We start from the raw sequence: 23,427 nt of genomic DNA, 5'->3' as shown, positions 1-23,427 counted from the left end.
TAATATGAATAACATATAGATATATGAATTTTGGTTGTATATCATTATAATGCAATTGTTGTAATTGACTCGTTTTTGCATTATAATCTTATTTGATACAAAATATGATGATATTAAATCACCCCAACCATCTCATTATACAAAATTGATTAACTCTTATTTAATAATTAGTAGATCAATTTTTATAATATTTTTTTCATTACTAGGAAGAAATTTCTAGAATAGTAATAAAAGTTTATTTGATTTAAGAAAATAATTTATAATCTTTCATTATTATTTTTAACTTATTTAAATACACTGTAAACATAGCTTATTTTTTCAGCTCACTTTAATGCTTTATGGTCTTATAGAAAAAATGGTTTAGGGTCAAATTTATAACACAAGTCTCATGTAATAAGAGCTTACTAAATAACTCTAAAATTTATTTTAAAAATTATTCCACATTTTTATATCTTATTAACATTAATTTTTGTTTCTGTTAACTTATTTTTATCTTCAATTTGAAATAGTAAAAACTATAGAAAATGAATAAATAGTATATTAAAATATAATTATATTTTTAAACTGTTTTGTATGCCATAATGCTTTGGAAATAGAAAAGGCGTAACCGATTTTATTAATTAAAATGTGTTTAAAACCTTGCAAAATGAAAAATATTATATAATTACAACATTTAATTTTTGTTATTTGTGTCCTAAACATTCCTAAACGTGTTTCATTAAGCCTATACATAAATTGACAATGAAATCTTCGTACGACAAACAATTATTCTACAGGTATTGCCAAGTGAATATATATCATTTATAGGAATACACGTTAAAAATTGAGATGAAACTAAACAGAATATCTCTTCTAGAATGGAAATTTTAGAACTTGAAGCAACCCAAGTACCTTATCAATGTTTCAACTTATTTATTAAGAAACTACACACCACTAGTACATATATTATAAAACACTATACAAATGTGAATTTTGTACGAGTGAAAAATAAAGTATAAATTTTCAATGATTGAGATTTATAATTTTACTAAAGTTAAAAAAAAAAGACACCTATTTTAGTTTCCACAACCTTAATAAAAACATTGTCAACAACACTAATGAAAATGTGTTGTATGTTAATGAAACTAAAATAAAATAACAGTTGAGAAACAGTTTTCATATAAAAAAAATGTTAACAATATTGTGAATGTGAAAAAATGCATAAAAAAAGTGTATATATATATATATACACACACACATACATATATGTGTGTGTATGTATAAATACGTATGAATCTATATTCACTTTGTATATCGATATAGATTAAATGAGCTGACAACCCTAATACAAGTTAATTTTCTTCTAAAATGAAATTGACTAAGTTCAACACAGCCAGCTGAAATCAACAAAAACTGTCATTTCTAAACTTGTTCCATAACTGTCATCAACCAGTTGCTTCTTAATTTTTGTTCTAAACAGTGCTTTTTCAAAACCATTTAACGAAACTATAGTTAGAAACAAACAAAAAATCTCCGCAGTTTCAAACAAGCCGCAATTTATCACTAACATTTCGAAACCAGCTTTGAGAGTTTTCCCGTAAAACTACTCTACCAATGTGCAACTGATACCATTTTGTAACAAGTTAAACTACTTTTGAAAGTTGCTCCATACCCCTTTTACAAATCTCTTCTACAAGCCAAGTAATACATAGTACCAGACACAAAACACTGGAGGTGATGAGAACAAGATTAAGTACCATCCATAAAGAGTAATCCGTAAACTTGATAGGCAATTTGTGTTCGAATTTCTTTCTCTCAACTTCTACAAAAGAATCTAAATATCATGTTCAGAGAGAATACAGACTATATGAATGGTGATCACCTCCTCACTGGTGGTACACCTCTTCCAGGTGCAGCTCCACGACCAGCAGCTTGAGCCTACACAAGCAATGAGGAGTTAGCATGTGTCACATGGTATGTCCTTAACTATGAAGATACCAAATAAACATTTTTCAATGCTAAATTTACCAACAAACTAATGATGAATAAAATAAAAGAAAAATGTACGAACCTTTGCTCGCATTGCAACTGCTCTGCCCCTACCAACACCGAGTGATGCACCCTTGCCCTTCAAGAGATTCAGAATGCATAAAACACTAAAGCAAACATAAAACAACCAGAGAGTACTTTATAGCTTGGAAATACGAAGATACCTTGATTCTTGCATCCAAACGCTTAAACATAGGAGCATTCTTCAGCATGTCTGGTATGACCATAAACCTGCAAATTCTCAACCTGTCAAAGCGCTATCCTTACAGAAAAAGCAATATACAATTTCAACCCTATTCATGATATAAAATTTTACTTGGTATATAAAATTTATGAAATCACTGAGCCCTATATGATTCATACCTGACTTTGCTTCCTCGAATAAACACGTGCTCAAGTTGCGATGTTTTTCCATCCTGAAAAACATTTAGCCAATATTAGCAACTAAAGTAAATTTATGGGTTTTGACAAATATACTTTAAATTAGTTGTATCACGCATCCCAAAAACATTGAAAAAAATAGCAAAAATGAAATTTCAAAAGCTCCTCCTGTATCAAGAATCATTGTACCCCACGAAATACATATTTCAAAATGGAATAGTATAAGGTGTACGGATCAAGGTTAATAGTCGGAAATTTTCCTAATTAATCCCACCTGAACCTTAAATTCAAGTAAGGGCCATAATAGAGACCCACGGACAGGCATATATAGCACAACATATCTAGAGAAAATGTTGCCTCCATAGGTCTCATGGATGCTTGTATACACAGGTAGTATAAACAATCCCTAAACCTATTATTCGTTCCCAACATACATGCCCCAATCTGCATTTGTCCATACTGAATGGAATTTCAAAGAAATTCAACAACCAATACATAAGACTGTCAAACTAAAGGATAACTGTCAAACAAAAGGAACCAGAGTCAATTATCCTTCTCCCTGGCCAGTTATGCTCCCCTTCCTCCAGGGTTATGAACTTCGTAATGGTTTACTACCCCCAAAAAGCTCAAAATTAGCTCTATAAATGTCCCTGTAATGTTCATAATTTTACTCAAAATACCCTCTTTTTTCTCGTTCCCACGATTACCACCTTTCCAAGGCTCACACATAATAGAACAAAGACAACTAAAAACCCTATTCAAACAATGATTTCTTAACCTCAATTGACATCATAACAAGTCTAACCCTAAATTAAACCATTTTTGGCATAAAAGCAAAATAGGAGAAAAAAACCTTGGCAGTGTAGGTGATGCTCTCGAGTTGACAGTTCCAATTGTCCTCGCATTCGATCATGCTCCCTCTGTAGAGTTCTCCGCTCTTGAGCTCCACCGTCACCACGTGTCCCGAAGCCTCGTGGAGAAGCTTCACCGGAATTCCCAAACTTCTGCTCATGATGGTTCTTGGCTTTCTCTCTCAAACAAACCAACTCAAAAACCCTACTTCACTGAAACACGAGATTTGAGATTTGTATTGCATCCACTGTCTATCACTATTCACTATACCCTAATTTTTTTCTCTACCCTCCACACTATTTTTTTATATACTAATTTATTTCACTCCAAGGGATCCAATAAAAAAATGGGTATTATCGGTACCCGCTACCCGAGCCCGTTTCTTATTTTTATCTTCTTTTTTTTTTACTTTCTAAATTTGTTAATTTGACTCTTGACTGATTACATTATTCAATTTCAAAAATTTGAAAGGATTATAATATTTTTAATTTTATAAACAATTTTTGTTTCCATTTTTTGCTTTTAGTTATCTAAATTGAGTGTTACTTTAAACAACTTTTTTACGTTTCATGATTCAATGAAATTTTTCATTGTTGTTATAAAATAAATTTAAAAGATTTTTCTTCTGGTAATTTGAAATTATTGTGATGGTAAGAAAATTCTTTTATAAATTTAAAATTAGATGAATTTATTCACTCTTATAAATAAATTTAATTCCTAATTTTTAAAACAAAAGTACAATTCTAAGTGTATTTTATATAAATATGTGTGTGCTTTTTTTCCTTCTAACTCATAGTTGGTAAATTTATATAAAATTAGTAACTATATGTATTAATTTAATGAATAATAATAATAAATTATATATATATATATATATATATATATATATATAATATTTTGTACTTACGGTAAATATTTTCATTACTTAAAAACGACTTTAACTTTTTAAAACTCTTGCTATTTAATTATGAATTTTTTATAATAAAAAAATTGTTTCATGATTAAATGTTTAAGATGGTGTAATTTATAATTATTTGTAAAAGTGTATAATACAGGTATATATTAGTTTTCATTTTGTAGAAGACTAAATTGTTCCTAATAAGTTTCTTAAAAAGCTTTGAAGAAAATAATAATTACGAGGGAGAATAATAGGTCACTAAAGCATGAGATATTCATGTCAACAAGCATCATTTTTGTTATAATTCATTGCAATCATGTTGTATGTTGAAATGGATTATATCGTTCTTTATGCAATCTTAAGTGCTTATGTATTTATCCATAAAAAAATCCAGCAATGGAAATAATTGTTATACTTTGTTCTAATCATATTTTTTATATGGTATGAGTAAATCCCCTAAATTAAAGTTAAAATAAAATTACATAGTTTTAACATGTATCATTATGTTAAGAGAAAAAAACTACCACGTTTTTTTTGTATATTTTATAATTATTTGACATTGTTTTTTTTATCTTGTATTGTAAAATACTGTATTGTAGATGGAAAGTTGAGGTAACGGTGAGATTATTTAAAGAAAAAAAAATTGAAAAGAAACCTAGAGTTTAACTTGAATATTGAAATGTTTAATTAAAATAGTTATTTTATAAAACTAACTAGATTAATTTTTTTTATTGTTATGAAATACATTGTGGTAAAGATGTTGAAAGTTTTAATTTTTAAATTATTATTTTAAAATTGAAATTTGTCTAGTTAAATTATTGTAAAGGGAGTTGTTTTTCTTTTTCGTTTTCTTATTTTTATAAGTATAAATATGATGAGTTGAAATTTTGCTTATTGAATATACTTCAGTTTTCGATCTCACATGAGTGAAGATTTAAAATTTTTAAAATCATATTATTATTATTATTATTATTATTATTATTGTAAAAAGCCAAATTCAATGCGTATTTACCATTCAAGAAAAATAATCAAAATTTTAATTTAATTATAAAATAAAACTCCATATAAAATAGTTTATTTAAACAACCATAAATTTTTCAACTCTCTCGATCCACTCGATGTGCTATACAACATCCGAACTAATTGCATGATCATTTGCATAGATGGTGTTGTTGTCCAAAACTTGCATTGAAAGGGGATTTAACTTTTTTTTTCTTGTGTGTAGAAATTAGAGTTGTCAAAACGGGTCACCCGGCCCGACCTAGCTTGGCCCACCACACGTTGGTTACTTAGTGAGTCAACCCAACCCAGCTCATTTATTAACGAGCCAAAAAAAATTCGAATCCGGTCCGATCCACCACGGGTTGGTGGATAAATGGGTTTGCTCACTGGCTCACTTAATTACAATTTTTTTTAAATAAAAAAAATTACAAACTTTCTATAATTCAAATCTAAACAAATTTCACTCCCAACATGGATGTTTAATTAATTTTGAAAATAAGGAATTTAAATAATTTTTTCAAGGAAAAAAAAAAGAATAAATATTTTTTTATAAAATTAAAATTAAATTTTAATAAAATAAAATTAGGTAGGTGGGTTGGTGGCCAACCCTGCCCACCATGGGTTCAACCCGCATGAGCCGGGTTTAAATGAGCTGGGTTGAAATTTGATCCACATAAAAAAATACAATTTTTTCAAACCCAACCCGGCTCGAAACCTTGGTGGGCCGGATTGGCCCGCGGGTTATGACCCATTTTGACAACTCTAGTAGAAACTGTTAGTTATCTTAAAATGTAATTATTTGTGAAAGGTTTTTGGAAGTTAGCATGCCTTTTTGTTTTTGTGATGTTAAAATGGTGTTTTCAAATAAGTTTGGGTAGATAGGTAATTGTATTGAGTTTTATTATATATTTGTGTGAGTTGTGTTGGTTTGTAATTTTGGTTGAATGCACATAGTAACTCCATGTGAATAATGTGTGATCCTTTCTTATAATTGAGTTGTTTGTAAGTGTCAATCTCTCTTGAGTGTTATTTGGGTTCTATTCAGAGAGTGTTCCTCGAGTGGGTAATCTGGAGAGGGTACCTTTTTTGCAGGTGGAATGGATGGTTCTTATAGTGTTAAATCTGGAGGATGTATGTTTAGACAGAAAACTCAATTAACTATGTTTGAGTGTGCTTGGTTGTGAAACGTCTTTAGAGTGTCAAAGTCAAAGGATATTTGTTTCGACAAAGAACTTTATTGACTATTGTTTGATACTTATACTTAGTTATTGAGTGTCAAGGTTAAAGGACGATGTCTTTGAGAACTCTATGAATTGAGACTTGTTTGTGAAAGTCCTTAAAGTGAATAGTTTTGATGATGTCTTTCAACTAGTAAGTCCTTGGATTAGTGTTTGGCTTTATATGTTGGGTTCTTATAGTGTTTAGTTTAAGGTCTTGTTCACTTGAATGGATTTGAGGAAGAGTAATTGAGGGGATTTGAAGATGAATTTTTTTGTTGTTTATTTGAGTGAATTTGGAGGTAAATGAAAGTGGATTTGAAAGTAAAATTTTTTAATTTGTCACGTCAATCAAATCCTACACTAATTCTCACAAACTTTACTTCCAAATTCATTCTCATTTACCTCCAAATTCACTTAAATAAACAACAACAAAATTTATCTTCAAATCCCCTCAATTACTTTTCCCAAAATCCATTCAAGTGAACAAGACCTAAAGGATGAATGTTTATGAACGGGTGACTCTTTGAATTTGGTGTTTAGTTTGCTTTAGTGTGGATATTGATTTGGTGTTTATTACTTGCTACATATGATTGTGTGTATTATTTTCAACACCCATTTTTATATCCGAACTAAATTTATTCCAACATATATTATTATTTTCCTAAATTTAGCCTAATGTAATACGTGGTATTTATCTTTTACCACATTTGTCAATTTCAATACACCAGAATCATAAATGAATGTATTACATCTACATAATGAAACATTTCTCATAATAATATGGAATTGAATTTCAATTTTTTTTTCACCACAACAAATTATTTACTATACAATCTGGGGTGATGGTAAAATATTCATTTTAGGTTTAGAATGCTTTAAGTTGATGCTAGTGTAGCTTTAACTTAGATATTGACATGTAGGGTTAACTTTTAATCATTTCTACGTTTATAGTTAGTTTGATCTAAAAAAAATAATTAAGATAATTATTGTAATGAAAATATTTAAATTTGCATTATATATATTCGACATATTTTAGACCAGTGAATTTGGATAATTTTGACATATATAATCGATATCAAAATCACTTTAAACTATTATAAGTACATGTCTGATGTCATCCTATATTGTATCATGTATGATCGAGATCTTTTCGGCAACATCACATCATGTTAGTCAAGATTAGCGAGAATAAGTTGTAATTATAAGAGGTTAAAAGTTAAAATGTATTAGCAAAACATTAAACAAATTAACCAAAATAATTACATGTGTAGCCATTGTTCACGAGGTAATTATTACTTACTCATTGGAACAACATTTATTATCATCTCATGTACACCTTTAACTTGAACATCAAAGTGTCTTTTACAAGCACACCTCTTATCGGTTGAGGACGATGTAAGGACTTGAGAGCATCTCGGGTTAGAGACAAAAGAGTGAATGAAAGAACTTCTTGTGGAGTATTTAAAATGTGTTTTCGGTCATGTAAAAATATTTGGCACCCATCGTGAGATCGAGATATACTCGATGAAGAAGCAGGATGACAAGTGACAAAAAAATTGATATACTTCAAATGAAATAGTCATGCTCTTAGAGATGCAAATACAACTTTTTAAGTTCAATATTAGAAGTGTTAAGAAGATGGATACACCAAGATAAGAATATACATCGTTAAATAGAAGAGTTAAGGAGATGGAACAAGAAAAAGGTCAACAAAACATTATCCAACATATAACACCACATGCAATAACTCTACTGTGTTGAGAAGGAGTCGAAAACATCTTTGTTAATGACATCATGAAAACTCCATTATCAAAGTAAATAAAATTTTTTAACCATAAAATTGATATGATGGTAACACTAATCCTGATGAGTACATCTATGTTTATGTCACCTGTATATTATAAATGATATCGATATGTTAAAATTCTTTTCCACCTCTTGAAATTAACCGCTCTAAATTGGTTTACTTGTTTTTTTTTTCTATAAATTATTTCAATACTTCAATAACACCATTCATTATGTCTTATTTTAAATTACATACTATTTCATCTTTCGCACGTTATCAAAATCATATAAAACATTTTATAAAACACACGACATTAACTTTTTTCTAATGAAGTTCTATAATAGATTATAATGTAACTTTTGTGTGTAATTTTCTATAACACGACTTTTATAAATATTACCACAAAATAGATATATAATTTAATTTTAAAAGAAATACAATTCTTAAAATACTTTATAGAAAAAAAATCATATTTAATCTTTTTATTTAATTTTTAATGTATAACCGCTTTCGTTAAAAAAAATCTATAATATAAAATGTATTAAAAAATAGTTTTATTCATAATACATTAAGCATATACAGTCAGTTTAATATAACAAATATTGTATATTTAATTTTTAGTACAGTAAAACAGCCTATAGTTTTAATATAAAAATTTGAGTTCCTTATACGAACTCTCTTAATAATTAAAATAGTTAAATACATATTAAATATGTGTAGCATCTTTAATAATTACCATGTGATTATTAAAAAAATATTATATTAAATTTATACAATGAAAAACAAATGGTCCTTCAATTTGAATAACTAAAACCAATGAGATTAATAACTTTGAAAGATATTTTGTTTTCTTTATCATGCAATAAATACTAAAAATTAAATAAATATTTAACTACGTCAATTATCAATAAAATTAATGAAATTAAAACTTTATAATAAAACTACAATATTTTTATACTAAATCAATGATGTATTAACTAAATATTTACCCATATATTAATTATATTTTTATTATTATTATTATCATCTTCACGTATAAAGTAACAAAAAAATGACATAATGACCTAATCTACATAATATTTTTCAAAACATTATACAGATTTTAGAATTTTTACCATTTAGTTAGTCTATTTAAAAGCAGGTTTCACATTTTACACGATGAGAAAATTGTCCATAAAAAAAAAAAAAAAAAAAAACAGAACCCAGACGTTCCAATTTTTTGACGGTGCCGCTGTGCAAGGGTGGTTTCGATTTTCACTGAAAAAGAAGAGAAAAACGCCACACGCGCCACGTATACGCCACTTGTACAATTCGTGTCGTGTACACCGTATTTTTCTTCTCTCTTTTATTTTTCTCATTCGTTCATATATCATATCATATCGCGTTCTGTTCCTTTTTTTTTTCTTAATTTCATTCTCTCCGTCTCTCTTTCTCTCTCAACACACCCACAGCACCAAATAAAACACACCACCAACTTCGCAGTGCTCCTTCTCCTTCGATGGCGAAGAAGCGAAAGTCGGTGGCCACGCGCCTCGACGAAGTGGATCGTACCATGTACTCCACCTTTTGCAGCACCGCCAACTCCCTCTCTCATCTCTACACCCACGCCATGAACCAACAGAAACTCTCTTTCCAGGCCGGTGAACGACACGCTCTCGTGAGACCCCTCCTCTCCTACTCCGACCTTTCGTGTTTTTTCCCCTAATTTTTTATTTTTTTTCGGTTTCGATTAAATGGGATTTGCGCACGCGCGCACCTTGAACGAAAGCACGGTCCTTTTGTTTTAATTATTGTTTATTGTGTTAGGGTTACCATGAACGATATCAGATTTTGATTTAATTCGTGATTTCTGTCTGAAGTTGTTTGAGCACTGGTCCGATTTCCAATTTGTTTGTTTCTCCGAGAAACTAGAGATTGCTGTTTGTTTTGTTTGGACTTTGGATGCGTTGATAGGAATCTGGTTCTTTGTTTCGTTCTTGTGTGATTAATGCTGCTTTCGTCTCGTCCTGACAGGAGAAATTGTACCAGTGGATTCTCAGGCAGCAGCAAGAAGGGTCTAGGGTGACCACGATTGATATTGTTACCCATTTGCAGGTTTTTATTTTTATGTTTATGCAATGTTTTTTGCTCTGTTGTGTGTTGTGTTTGCCTTTTGTTTCAATGGAAATACTCGTTTTATTAGTTTTTCTACCACCCGACTGGTTTTAAGGATATTTCGTGTACTCTATCTGTTCGTATAGCTTGTGGATCCCATGTCAATTGCCTCTAGTGTGAAATTTCCATCCACTGCATTTATGGATTCACATACAACTATTGACGGATTGACTTGACTTTAGGTATATATTTTCACATGTTTATTTCTACATTCAAGACTTGATTCTTGCTCCCCAGATTATGGACCGCAGGATATGGCAAAAGGCCAACATTCCACCATATAAACACACTATGGCTGCTTATCGCCCTCCCCTATGGTGGAGAGGTTTATGCCACATTATGTTATAACTTTTAGTTAACACCGTTGTTATCTCCAACATTGTATTTGAGTTCAAGTAACTCTTTAAGTGGCTATTGCATTTGATCAAGAATGTTGTAGGGAGTTTTACTAGTAGTCATTTGACCAAAAAATCCAAAATAATCCTCTTCAATTTGTAATTAATTTTGTAAAGCTAATTTCATTTAAGTTAACTTGCAAATGTTCACCTTAAAACTATTTTAAGGGACATGATCCCTGAAGTCTTGATTTTAGAATCTTAAAGCTCTTTTGATACCGGTCTCTAAGTAGAAATAGAGATTCACCTCAATAATCTATTGTAATCTTTAATAGAAAACTTTTGTTACAAGAATTACTTGTATTTAATTTTGTTATGATTGGAAAATAACATGCAACACTTAGAAACTACATCTTATAAGGACAATCCCTAAAAAGGACTCATGGATATATCAGAAAACGTTTATACTTATGATTTGTCTGGACAAGGAATACAATGACTGTCTGTCTGCCCTTTATACTGCCCCAATGTTTTGTTCGTGTAAGAGTTGGGTCTTTGGCTGTGTCTCAATCAGATCTTGCTTGTTGGATTACAGATAGAGCGTGAAAAGTAAAGTCTTTATCTTTTCCATTTCACTTGAACCGGAATTTCCTTCGTATTTTTTACAATGGTGTTATTTCAGGATATCCATCAAAATAGATGAGTCCATTTTTTGGATTTATCTGAATAAAGGAATATAGATATAATGATGTGCGTTGCGTGTGCTTGTAGAATGAGCTCGAATATGGGGGAGAGGAGGCACCAGTGTCCCCAAGGCAGCCAATGCATCAACAGAACTCCCAGACTGCAATGCACGCTAACTTTGGTGGCAGCACACCGTCTAATGCATTTGGAGCGACTGTGGCAGGGCAGGGGATACGAGCTGGGCAACCTGATCAACAAGCAAAGAACTCAGTGTTCTCAAATGCACTCTCTAGCCCTATTCGTCGCAGCCTTCAGCCATATCATCTGGCTCAGGGGAGCTTTCCTTCAGGTAATATCATGTCATCAGGAACTGGAAATGGAACCCGGAACAGTGAGATGACTTATCCTAATGGCCAGAACAGGGACTCAAATCCTTCTAACTCTAGTGATTGCATGGACATGCATTCAGATAGTCCTGGTCATGATTTTTCATACTAGTGCTGTCATAGTTAGAATAGGGAGAGAAAAAGAGGTCATTTATGAAATTGATGATCATAAATGTGTGGTGAAAAATGTCAAATTTATTGTGGATAGACTTCAATTTATTTGTGTAGCATTGTCGTCCAGGTTGAAGCTTGAACATCAGCTTACATGTTAAAACAGATCGTCTTGAAAAATGTTGGTTATTTCCCAAGCAATATATAGTCATACCAGTGTGTGATGTTTGCATGCGATTTTTGCTAAGTTTATTGATATGTGTATGTATAATGTTTGTGTTATGTAAATTATACTTGAAGATCTTGTGGGGTTCTTTTGTTGCATATGATAAATTAGATGTAAAAATAAGATAATATCGTGATAGGATAAAATAATATTTGGTGCACACACTGTATATAATAAGAACTAGATGATAACGGATTGTGGTAATTTTAATGGTAGTAATTGTGACCATACTACTAGCCATAGGAACAAGATGGTAATGATAACTAATGATAATGGTAATCAGGAAAAAATGATAGTGGTATTAACAATGATGACGAAGATAATTCTAAAATAGTAATATAAAAGTAATGAAGATGATAGTGCTTATGATGAAAATGTCGTCGAAATAATATTAAGATGAAAGTGATCATGATGACAGGAGATGTTATACTATGGAATGATATGGATGTAATGGAAGAGAAAGTGATGACACGATAATTAAAGGGAATTATACTTTGTCAACTTATCAAATGATTTTTTTCACAAAACAACCATTATATTTCATTATGATTTTAATTTAGTAGATTTTGGTAATCAAATGGGGTTTGTAAGTTAACCATAGAGGTTTGAAGTGATGTGTATCTAGTGAAGTTTTTATCAAAATCTTTCAAATAAGGTCAATTTTTTAAGGTGCACATTCATTATGCTTTGATTTTATTGTTTTTCTTTCTTTTAAAACGTTTTGATTTAAAAGTAAAACAAAAAATAATTACAATTTTGACTGGTTATCAATCCATTGCATATTATGAAATTAAGATCTCATATTAAAATACATTTCCACTAAATCCTAACGGTTAATTTTATCAAATCCTATTGTTTATAATAGTTCACGAAAAAATACCCCGCAAATTGATCTTAACCATTAGGTTTTATAAAATGAATTGTCAACATTTGATCAGTCTTTGGACTTATACCGTTAGGTTATGAGCAAATATTAATATTATTTCATCAATTCAAATATTAAATAAAATATCTATTATATAATAAAGCGTCAACAAACTCTTATTAACATAATATTTTATTTTGTTATATTCTTTAAAAAGGATAATGTGGGACAAGTCCATTTAGGATGATAATTGATATAATGTTTTATTTTGTTATATTGTTTAGGAATGATAATGTGGAATAAGTCCGTGTTTAAGGATGGTAATGTGGGACAAATTATGTTATATGGATTAATTCAAAAAGAAAAAAGTACGAGATAGATTAAGTATTTGGTCCAGGTCCATGTAACTTTCATATTTTTGTGAATTTGTATTTAAATGTGTCCATGGTTTATAATATGTTTACTTATACAAGTATTGTGTGGATTTGTTATTAATTTTATTTTCAAAAGGTTTTTTCATCTATTTTTAGTTATGTTTGACAACTTTAATTATTTGAAATTTAATTTTTGTTATTGTTTTAATTATATATATCTATTATAAAATTATAAAACTTTGAATGTTATTTACTTAAAAATTATGTTTACAAAATTTATTATCTTATTAAATTAATCAAATTAAAAATAAGGTTATCGAAATTCTACATCATAATATATTATATTACATGTTATAACTAAGACAAAAAAATATATATATATATATGAAGCGGGTATTTTCTTATGGAACGGCCCGATCCAGCCGAACCCGCCTTTGCGGACCAAATTTGGGGTGACACAAATCGAGATGGCGTAAACCATATTGTCATCCCTTTTATTGATATTCCCAAACAAGCTCCAACATTAAAATTTATAAATGTCATAAACCCAGGCTAATTTCCTACATTAAAATTTATAAATATGATACGAATGAATGTGATTATTTTTCTGATCTCGTAATTGATGCACATTATTTTTGTTGGAAATTGTTTTGAAGGGGTATAATATTGTTTGTTATTAAAGAGAGTTTTATTAAGAAGCATGCTATTATTTAAAAAAAAAAATTAAAATATTCTTTAGTTATCGTCCTCTATTCTCAGTCTTCCTGTGTGGAAGACAGTATCGGTGGTGTCCAACTTAAAAACAAAATCGAAAGAACTTAAAATATTAATAATATATATTGTTAACATATTATTTTAAACATATTTTTATTACTATTTAAATATTAGCAGAAAATGAAGAAAAATAAATAAATTTTACTTCTAAAAACGGTTCGTCTAATGTTTTCTTGAACCGGTTTGATAATAAACGGTTCAGGCAATTAAAAAATAGTTCCGTTAGAAGCTGTTATTTTGCAATAATATCCTTTACATACTTTCCTTTTCGCTTATAAGAAAACACTTTCTAATAAGTAATCAAATTTTATTTATTTTTATTTCATCTAACGAAATTTTTAATAAAATACCTTAATTACTTTTCATTACAGGACATTTTGTTTTATGATAAATATATTTTGAGAAAAATATTAACAGCTTAGTAAAATTTATTATAGATACTATTTTTTAATATATAGCAACTTACAACCTGAGTGATGTTCAACCAGGTTACCAAAATACACGAGAGAAAGTAAAAAAGAGAATGAGTAAGGAGGGCAACATATCTTAACTTCATAGAAAAATATATATAAGGTAAAATTAGTTTCAATGGTCATTATGTAGATTGCCAAAGTCACATAAATTATTTTCCTTTTTGATCTAATATAAAGTGTTGTTAGATATATAAAGTATGTCTTCATCTAACAATTGTTAGGTTGTGTGGCAAATCTCTTCTCCTTATTTTTGTCTTTTTGACATCTTTGATTTTTTCTAAGTTAAATGTAAGTTTTCTGAAGCAATATGGAACCCTGCTATAGCCATTCATAAGCTTTTCTTCTTACTACCCTTTTCTTCTTTTATGACTTAAAATGAATTCATTATCATCATTATCATTATCTTCTTCTTCTTCTTCTTCATCATCATCATCACTTTCGACAATTTTTTTCTTAGCTTTTATGTCACCATTCTTGGATGCCTGTTGTTGCTTCTGGGAAGTTTCAGTTTTAGTTTCTGGCTTTGATGGCTTAACTGGAGCTGCTGCCCGTAGCTCCTTTTGTTTCCTTTGCTTCTTCTCAAATGCTCTCTTAGCACTTTCTGGAGACAGCATACCATGTTCCATTAACCTGCACACATTCCAGGATATAAGCCTTAGTTTGTAATTTTTGAGAAGTTCTACTCTACACCTTGAAATAAATTATAATGCATAAATATTCAATGTTAATTGACCGCTTTGATTAAAGAAAATATTATCTATGGGAAACATTGATCAAAGGTTGCAACAAAACACTTCTTGACAACGATAGACAATAATTGAAACACAACAATTGTAGACTTGTTGTTACACAACTATTATGATAAGTTGGGTTTGTATTATTTGGATCATTATTAATCTATTTCTTGAATCTGCATTTGTAGCATATATGGTACCAGCATCAACTGGAGAATCTGACAAACCAAAAAGTACAAGGAATGTTGCTGAGGCAATAGAATTCTCTGACAAACCAGAAAACAGGACAGTATTCAGCTATAAGAAATGTAGCTTAACGAATTTAAAGCATATTTCAAGTTTTAAATTGGCAATATCATGCATCCGATGATGCTTCATGAAAATGAAAGTCAGATAAACAACTGTAAGATCGAAAGAATGCTCACCAAAATTCAGCCATTTCGCTTGTTGGAATCTGTTTTGACAATGATTCATAGAAAACCCGCAGCGGTTCTTTCTGTTAACAAAGGCAATAACAAATCACAAAGATGAGCTATAGTTTATTACAATGTTTTGACATTTGTTTTGTAATTCTAGAAATTCAATGTACGGGCTCAAACCTGTTCGGGAGGATCATGTTTCTGCCCGTGAAGAGTGTAGACTTTCTTCTGTCTCACTTTTATAGTTGTCTTCGTTCTTGTCTCTGAAGACGACGAAGTCGATTTGGATTTAACCTTCAAACATTTCCCAGAAAAGAAAAAATACAACTTAAACAAACAATCATCGTAATCAAATTGAATGTAATCAAATCATCGTAATCAAATTGAGCTCAACACCTTGAAAACCCACCTGACAAATTCAGAATTTCACACATATTGAAAGCATTTATCAATGCAATGCAACAACATCACAGGTACCCAGAATGTTCTTAAACCATAAAACAACTTAAAAGCTCAAACTTTCACATTGTAAATGTTGAAGAGTGATTGGAACCTCAGATTTTGTCGAGGCAGATTCTACTCTCTTCTTGACAGCTGAAGAATCCTTTTTTCCCTTGGAAGAACCATCTGGGGCACTCGATTTGGGCTTCACAGTGCTGTTTTTTATTTCTGTGGCCATGAACAATTATCTAAATTTAGATTAGACGAGATCGTTTCCTTTTTACCTTTCTCAATCTCATTCACTGTTACACAATTTCATCGCCATTTGTCTTTCTTCATGAGTATTTTTCTTCTCTTGAAACATGCCGAGGATGATAAAAAAAAAACATTTCAGGTTGTTTGTTTAACTGCCATGCTCCTACTGAGGAACAGAAGATGTCCCTTTCGCTAAGGTGGTGGAAGTAGAAGTATGTGATTGTATCCCTGAATGAAAAGACTTTTATACCCTTCCAATAGGGGTTTGGGAGTTATGTTATATCATCTTGGGAAAGGAACATTTTAATAATTTCAAATATTTGTTATAAAACTGCTATTTAATTTTGTTTTTTACTTTTTCTACTTGTGTTGATCCAAATTTTTGTAAACTAAAAAGTTATTATTTACCTAATTACACCGAAAAGTTTGTTTTACTCATCTCAAATGCATGATATGGTGGTACATTTGAGAAGTTAAATAACAATAAATAAAACTTAAAGAATTTACAAAAATATAGTAAATAATAAAAATAATTTATTTCATATCACTTCAAAATGTATACAAACTCATTCGTATCACCAGAGATTCCATTATTAGACAAATTACCATGAATTTGATTTATTTATTATGAATATTTTCTTATCTTAATACATAAAGAATATAAACATAACGGATAACGAGTATTTAGTTTCTTGTATAATTTACTTTTTTTATATAAACACAAAAAGCATAATTAGCATTAGGTAAACCTTTGGAATGAAGAAAATATTAATATCTTGAAATTTATGAATTATTTTATGTATATTAATATATGATGTGATATGAAAATATATTTAATAACTATATTCACAATGAAATTATCAGAGTTTATTATATATATTGATATGTTCAACTTTGCATTTTGAAACTAAATTTATTACAAAATAAAAAATTTAATTTATTATTGTTGTCTCTTAATATGAGATTATAAAATTAATTATTTATCTTTTGGTTGCTACTTTCTCATATCCAGAATAGTTAATTTAAATTATTTGTTTTGGAGAAAAATATTTGTTTCACAATGATTTCTTGTATAAGTATTTTTAAGAAAATAAGTGTTTAAGTTAAAATAGATTAATATATATGAACTAAACTGTATAAATTCTTTTATATAATTTATAATTAATACATAAACTATTTTTGACTTTTTGAAATAAATCTAAACCATTTTTACATAATAGTAATTTTGAAATGATAAAAAGTGATTTTGGATTCTACATTTTAGAGTTGTTTCTATCACTCTTGGAAATAGCAGAGAAAGAAAATATTGATATTTGGGGAGGTACAAAAAACAATTTATGGGGTGCAGCAAAGACTGACTTCATTTATTTGAGGCCTATACTTTTAGGCCTAGAAGAGAAAACGTAAACGGGAAGTAAACTATAGATATATCCAAAAAAAAAAAAAAATCTGTGTTTATTTTCTTTTGGTTCCCTCCCTTATCAATGTTTTAACATTGATTCATTCCCGCGCACACAGTTTCAGTTCTTGTTCCTTCCTTTTTCCTGTAATTTCCTTCAGTTATTCTTAGCTTCTTTGTTTGTTTCTTCTCGAAGGTTCTAAGCCCAAACCTTTCTTAGACTATTGAATTTAACTTCGCTGCATCAAATTTATCATTTAATCTGTTAATAGTGTTTTCTGTGTTCATTGCTGCATCTCTGCATGTATTCCTCTCCTTAACCTTTTTTTTCTCACTCAATTACTTTCTTTGATGATGGTTGTTTTCGCTGATCTGACAACCTTTTAATATGGTTTTCTTACATGCATGCTGGAATGCTTGTTATTTTTGTAATTTGTATTGCCTTGTAATTGAATTAGGGTTTGTTGATAGTATGAAGTTGCGATGATAGTGTGAGGGTTCTTATGGTTTTCTTTGTGATCCAAGGCTCAATTAGGACTGTGTGATTAACTCTTGGATCTTGTTTGTCTTGAAATTTTGTCTTCCTTAGCTTCTGTTGAGCGTGACAGGTCCGATGATTGGTTAGTTGGTTATGATGAATTTCATTTGCAATTCCTATTTTAGTGTCAGCCTGAATTTTGAATCTGTTTTATTAATTTGAAGGTGATACAATGTCTGCATAGTTAATTATACATGTACGTTATATTTGATTCTAACATGGAAAGTAAGAAATTTCTCTAGGGCGATTATGTATGTGAACTTTGGGTACAGGAGTGCAATCTGATAACATGTCAGGATCAGTATCCTCTGACTTAAATTAATGTTATCTGTTTGGTTTTGTGACGTCAGAATAGTGGGTACTGAAAGCAAGCCTGAATGATTTTTGTTTTATGAATTTTATGGTAATACTTGATTTCACTATTCTTGAGTCATTGAATCTCTTCATCTAAATTGTTGTTTCAGTGCCTTCTCTTTGTTTTTTGCCAATATTTGCTGTTTTGACAACGAGGATTATTTTCATTACCATCGGTTTTGGGAGGGTTCAGCTATGATGAAAAAGGGTAGGTCACAAGAAAGCAAAGTTGCAAAGGCTTCTGCAAAGTCCAATCTAAAGACAGGATCCATTCGAGTGAGAAATTCTCCTAAGAGAACAAATAAGTTGGACCTCAAAGCAAGAGGTGATGCATTTTTGTTTTGGTTTCATATTTTCGTCCCTCTTAATGCACTGGGTTTGCTGTGCTAGAAGAAATGAACATTTTATTTTCTTGGACGTGGGGACACTATTCAATTTCATAGAAATGTTCAGTTGTCACTATCTTGTTCATTTTGTTTAACAGTTAAATATTTTACTTTTTAGGATGCAGTGAAGAGTTGTTGAATGATAAAGAGAATCGACATTTTGTGTTTAAGGAACCTATGAGTACGTGCTCAGAACTTCTGAACAAAAATATCTTTATCACAGAAAATAGAGGGTCTATCGAACTTCATCCTGGAGGAATGCTCACTTCCTCAAAAATAAAGTTACAACTTTTCCCAATTAATGAAGGAACTCGCATAGGACTTGAAAAGGTCAATGGGTGATTTGTGTAACATTTTGGCAGATTTGGATATAATTTATGTCTGTCGTAGTCTACATGCAGCAGGTCTTGATGCTTCAATTATTTTTCTTTTTAGGATGGGCATAATCCTTATTTGGAACTCACACTTCGAGGTCGAAAGAAAATATCTTCAATATTAAAACACCTTGGAAAGAAGTGGGGAAGTTCAAGTATAGCCGAAGGGGAGCTTATACTTTTCCCATATGATGTTATGGAAACTCTATCTGACTGCAGAAGATGGACCATTTATGACAGTGGTACAACTGCCTCTGCTGTTTATGCTGCTGTAGGAAGCCCTGCAATTTTTCGGTTGAAGTATTATCTCTGATCATCTTCTATCTCATGTTTCCTATTTTTATGTGGGAATTAGGTTGTTTATAATTATTGTGTTACTTGTTCTCTCTCTAAGGTATGGCTGGTTCTATGCACACGAACCCAGATCTTCTGGTATACCTTCAACACCAACTCTCGATAAGCCTGTTGTAGCTGGAGGCGCCTCTGCTAAATTAGAGGAAACTTTATGTGGTGAACAGGACATGGTTGAGGTGAGCAAAGAATACAGAGAAACTGATGTGGGCATTGCGGTAAGTGAAACTGTGGCTCAGAAAGTAGGAAATGCAGCTGTTGATCCTATGAAAAGCTGAGTTCGATATTTTGCTGTGCATTATAATAACTTGTTGATAGTTATATACGTCGTACACAATTTTATTGCAGGAGATATGGGTTTTATGGTTGATCTGGTTTACAAATTTTCGTTTTATGTGTGATTCAAAGAGCATCAAAATGGTTTTTATGATAGTTTGCTTTATTCAATCATAAGTATTGGAAAAGTTTTGGAACGTGGTATAAAAATTTATAAAATCACTTGGTCACTTTTCGTGCATATGTAATTCCTAGTTTTGAAACTTGATAGGATGCTTTTGAAATCCATGGTTGGTTGGTCCTGAATTTAAAATGAATTTTGAAAGCCAATCATCTGACATTTTTAATATGTTCTTTTGTTCTAATAGAAGCCTATTTTCCATTGCATTTCACCATAAATATTTGTTTTCTAAAATATAAATGTTTGTTCTAAACTAGGATAATGAACCAAGAGTAAGTAGTGGTCTTCAACAGTCATCATCTCCATGGCTTGATAGTCTAAGCAATATAAGCATTGGGGCCTTCCTCTCTGAAACATCATTGTTTGGTGGGCTTGATCCAAAATCATTTGCTGGCATACAGCCGTGTGATGTAACTTCTGATTCATTGGATGCTTTTATTGCCGCCAAAATCAATAATCGTCCAGTTTCAAGACTATCCGCTGAAGACTTGCGCCCATCCATATTGGATGCTGAAGAAACATGTCATGCATTTCCTCTTCAGAAATTATCTTCCCCAACAGATGTGCTGACAAGTCGTAGAAAGGATTATTCAGTGGCATGCAGTCCGGATGTTGATTCAAACTTGTTAAAGTTGTCTAATGCAGAAAAGGTCAGTTATCCGTCACTGAAATGTGAAATAGTTTCATGTAGCTCTCGTGTCTGATGCAAAAGCTACCATTTTCGTAAGATAACCCACAAAACAAGTTGTTTAATTTTTTAAAATCTTTTTTTGGGAGACAGGTCACAAGATAGGTAATAGTTTTTTTATTTTTTGGGAGCTTTTGACCAATTTAAATAACTGACTTCGAAATAAAGGAATTTATAACAGCCCCTGAATTTTATGAGTAACTTTGAAATAAAAGATGCTTTTGAGGAGGCAATGTATATCATGATATATTTTATGGCAGCTTCATAAATACGTAGTATTAGCAGGGCTTATATGAACATAATTTGCAGTTTCAAGTGAACCTAAGGCTTCACAAAAACTTGTTTTGCTAATAAAGTAACTTCAAATGTTGCATTGGGTCTGGGATGGAAATTGAACTTCAAATTGACGTGGGAATGAGATTATGTTTCTATAGCAGACTATTTGGAGTCGTAAAGATGCTTCGTTGTCCATCATTACTCATTGTATCTCGTGGTTTTGTTAAGGTCAATGATCAAGATGAACCTTCACCAAATCCTCCATCTGGGAAGACTCAGACAGACTTGTTGCTTTCTTCACGCCCATATGACGATGAAAGAAGTCTTGGGTTAACAGACATCAACTGGGTATTTAATTTCCTCATTGAAGCATTATAATGTTTATAATGTTTATTATGTTTAATATCTTGATTTCTGATTTGAGTAATGTTCTATCTGAACACAGAATGAATCTATGGGACCGTTTGATCTTGGCATGCCCGCTCAAAAGCTTATTGGCGGAGACAGTGTCAGCATTGGCGGATTAGTTAAATAGTCAGCTTAGATGCAGAATTTGTTGACCAAATTATTCTAGTTTGAGGAAACGTTCTTAGGAAAAAGAAGAAAAAGGAGATTTTCTGTACATAATAGAAAAACTAGAAAAAGGAAAGAAAGATACAAGCCTGATAGAATACTAATACCGAGTTGTCAGGATTAAAAACCACAGCCGTTGGAGGAACTAATGTCCAGCTTTTTTGCAGTGGCTTCGCCGCAGTCCTATAATTTTGAAGTAGTTCATCAACGATTTGGTTATGTATTTCAACTATCCTAAGTGCTGATGTGCTGAAATGTAACTAAAATGGTCATGCTGTATTTTTGAACCTTTCATCTTACCCTTGAATAAACTATACCTTATTTGGTGCGAATTGAAAGAATCCAAGTGGGAAGAAAGTGATTGCTATTCAAAAGTAGATTTGGTTGCTTGGGTTTGCAAATCCAAACAAGAATTTCAGGTCTGATATTTTCGAGTAGCTTGCATTATAAGCTTCAGGTTTGTACATGACTAAGATAATATGTATGGTTTATTTTATTGTATTGTAGCTTTATTTATTTTTGTTTAATTTCTTTATTTTAAGTTTTGTTATGTGTTTCTTATCTCGTTAGAAAAATTAACACAATTGACATATATATACACACATACACACACACACACACACACACACATATATATATATATATATATATATATATATATATATATATATATATATATATATATATATATATATATAGGGGTTTGCTAACGCGCGTACGTCTGTTTTTCAGTTGGTACATTTTAGCAATGTGTACGGGGTTTTAGTAGACAAAAATATCCTTATATATCATGGATTCTAAGTTTTAAGGTTAAGGGTATTTTAATAATTTTCATTCTCAAAACTAAAAAAAAAAAAATAAACCCCCCAAACCCTTACTCACCTCTTTCATTCCTCTCAACCCTTTCTTTTTTCTCTTTCTCACCCCAATCTTTTCTCTGTCATCCCTACTGTAGCTCCAATTGAAAAAATCAGAAACACTTGCCCTTAAACAATCTTACGTTTTCATCTTATAATTCTTGTCTTATTTAATTTTATCCAATTTTCACAAGTATAAAGGAATTGGTAATTGACCTGGAAAAAATCAGAAATACTCTACTGTTAAACAATTTCTTACAAAAAAATGATTTTATAATGAGTTTTTATTTTATAATTTTTGTAAGGAATTGGTAATTGGCTTGGAAAAAAATCAGAAACACTGTTAAACAATTTCTTACAAAAAATAACTTTATAATGAGTTTTCATTTTATAATTTTTGTCGTATATAATTTTATCTAATTTTCACAAACATAATGACATCCGAAAGAATTAGTAATTGGCCTGAAGGGATTTTTTAGAGATGATGACATATAAAATTAGAGAGGTTAGTGGAGATGGTGAAATTGAAGAGATCTTGAAGGAACCTTTGCCTAAACGTGAATATGTCAATGACTCAACTCTTTACAAAGGCAATTTTTTTAAAGGCAAGTGTTTCTGATTTTTTCAATTGGGGTACAGTAGGGATGACAGAGAAAAGGTTGGAGTAAGAGAGATCTTTTTTAAGTTTTGAGAATGAAAATTATTAAAATACCCTTAACCTTAAAACTTAGAATCCATGATATAAGGGTATTTTTGTCTACTAAAATCCGGTACAC

The 23,427-nt window shown here is 30.6% G+C and overlaps 4 protein-coding genes across 6 annotated transcripts; 2 read left to right on the top strand and 2 right to left on the bottom strand.

The window, feature by feature from the left end:
* Positions 1-1,610: 1,610 nt before the first annotated feature.
* Positions 1,611-3,546, bottom strand: LOC124848078 (small nuclear ribonucleoprotein SmD3b-like). Its single transcript, XM_047325695.2, has 5 exons — positions 3,263-3,546; positions 2,392-2,444; positions 2,193-2,259; positions 2,051-2,107; positions 1,611-1,917 (listed from the first exon to the last, which is right to left on the bottom strand). Exons 1-5 carry the CDS (start codon positions 3,419-3,421, stop codon positions 1,858-1,860), a joined length of 396 nt encoding a protein of 131 aa, XP_047181651.1. The 5' UTR covers positions 3,422-3,546; the 3' UTR covers positions 1,611-1,857.
* Positions 3,547-9,565: 6,019 nt separating this feature from the next.
* LOC124848065 (uncharacterized) lies at positions 9,566-12,069 on the top strand. The gene is made up of 3 exons (XM_047325679.2): positions 9,566-9,824; positions 10,181-10,261; positions 11,428-12,069. Exons 1-3 carry the CDS (start codon positions 9,666-9,668, stop codon positions 11,836-11,838), a joined length of 651 nt encoding a protein of 216 aa, XP_047181635.1. The 5' UTR covers positions 9,566-9,665; the 3' UTR covers positions 11,839-12,069.
* Positions 12,070-14,706: 2,637 nt separating this feature from the next.
* On the bottom strand, positions 14,707-16,497 carry LOC124847918 (uncharacterized). Its single transcript, XM_047325513.2, has 4 exons — positions 16,256-16,497; positions 15,883-15,996; positions 15,709-15,779; positions 14,707-15,179 (listed from the first exon to the last, which is right to left on the bottom strand). Exons 1-4 carry the CDS (start codon positions 16,379-16,381, stop codon positions 14,897-14,899), a joined length of 594 nt encoding a protein of 197 aa, XP_047181469.1. The 5' UTR covers positions 16,382-16,497; the 3' UTR covers positions 14,707-14,896.
* Positions 16,498-17,863: 1,366 nt separating this feature from the next.
* On the top strand, positions 17,864-22,321 carry LOC124848044 (TSL-kinase interacting-like protein). 3 transcript variants are annotated; one of them, XM_047325655.2, is made up of 8 exons: positions 17,864-17,993; positions 18,800-19,014; positions 19,194-19,405; positions 19,511-19,749; positions 19,844-20,018; positions 20,515-20,907; positions 21,450-21,569; positions 21,667-22,321. In XM_047325655.2, exons 2-8 carry the CDS (start codon positions 18,885-18,887, stop codon positions 21,754-21,756), a joined length of 1,359 nt encoding a protein of 452 aa, XP_047181611.1. In that variant the 5' UTR covers positions 17,864-17,993; positions 18,800-18,884; the 3' UTR covers positions 21,757-22,321. The 3 variants fall into 3 exon arrangements, with proteins under 3 accessions (XP_047181611.1, XP_047181619.1, XP_087959489.1); XM_047325663.2 differs by having other exon boundaries at positions 17,875-17,944; XM_088103363.1 differs by lacking the exon at positions 17,864-17,993 and having other exon boundaries at positions 18,882-19,014; positions 19,201-19,405.
* The last annotated feature ends 1,106 nt before the right edge of the window (positions 22,322-23,427 follow it).

Source organism: Vigna umbellata, chromosome 1, assembly GCF_029865625.1.
Source record: "Vigna umbellata cultivar VRB3 chromosome 1, Vumbellata_1.0, whole genome shotgun sequence".
NCBI classification, from domain to species: domain Eukaryota; kingdom Viridiplantae; phylum Streptophyta; class Magnoliopsida; order Fabales; family Fabaceae; genus Vigna; species Vigna umbellata.
The sequence above is the reverse complement of the archived record's forward strand: the minus strand, read 5'-3'. Positions and strand labels throughout refer to the sequence as shown.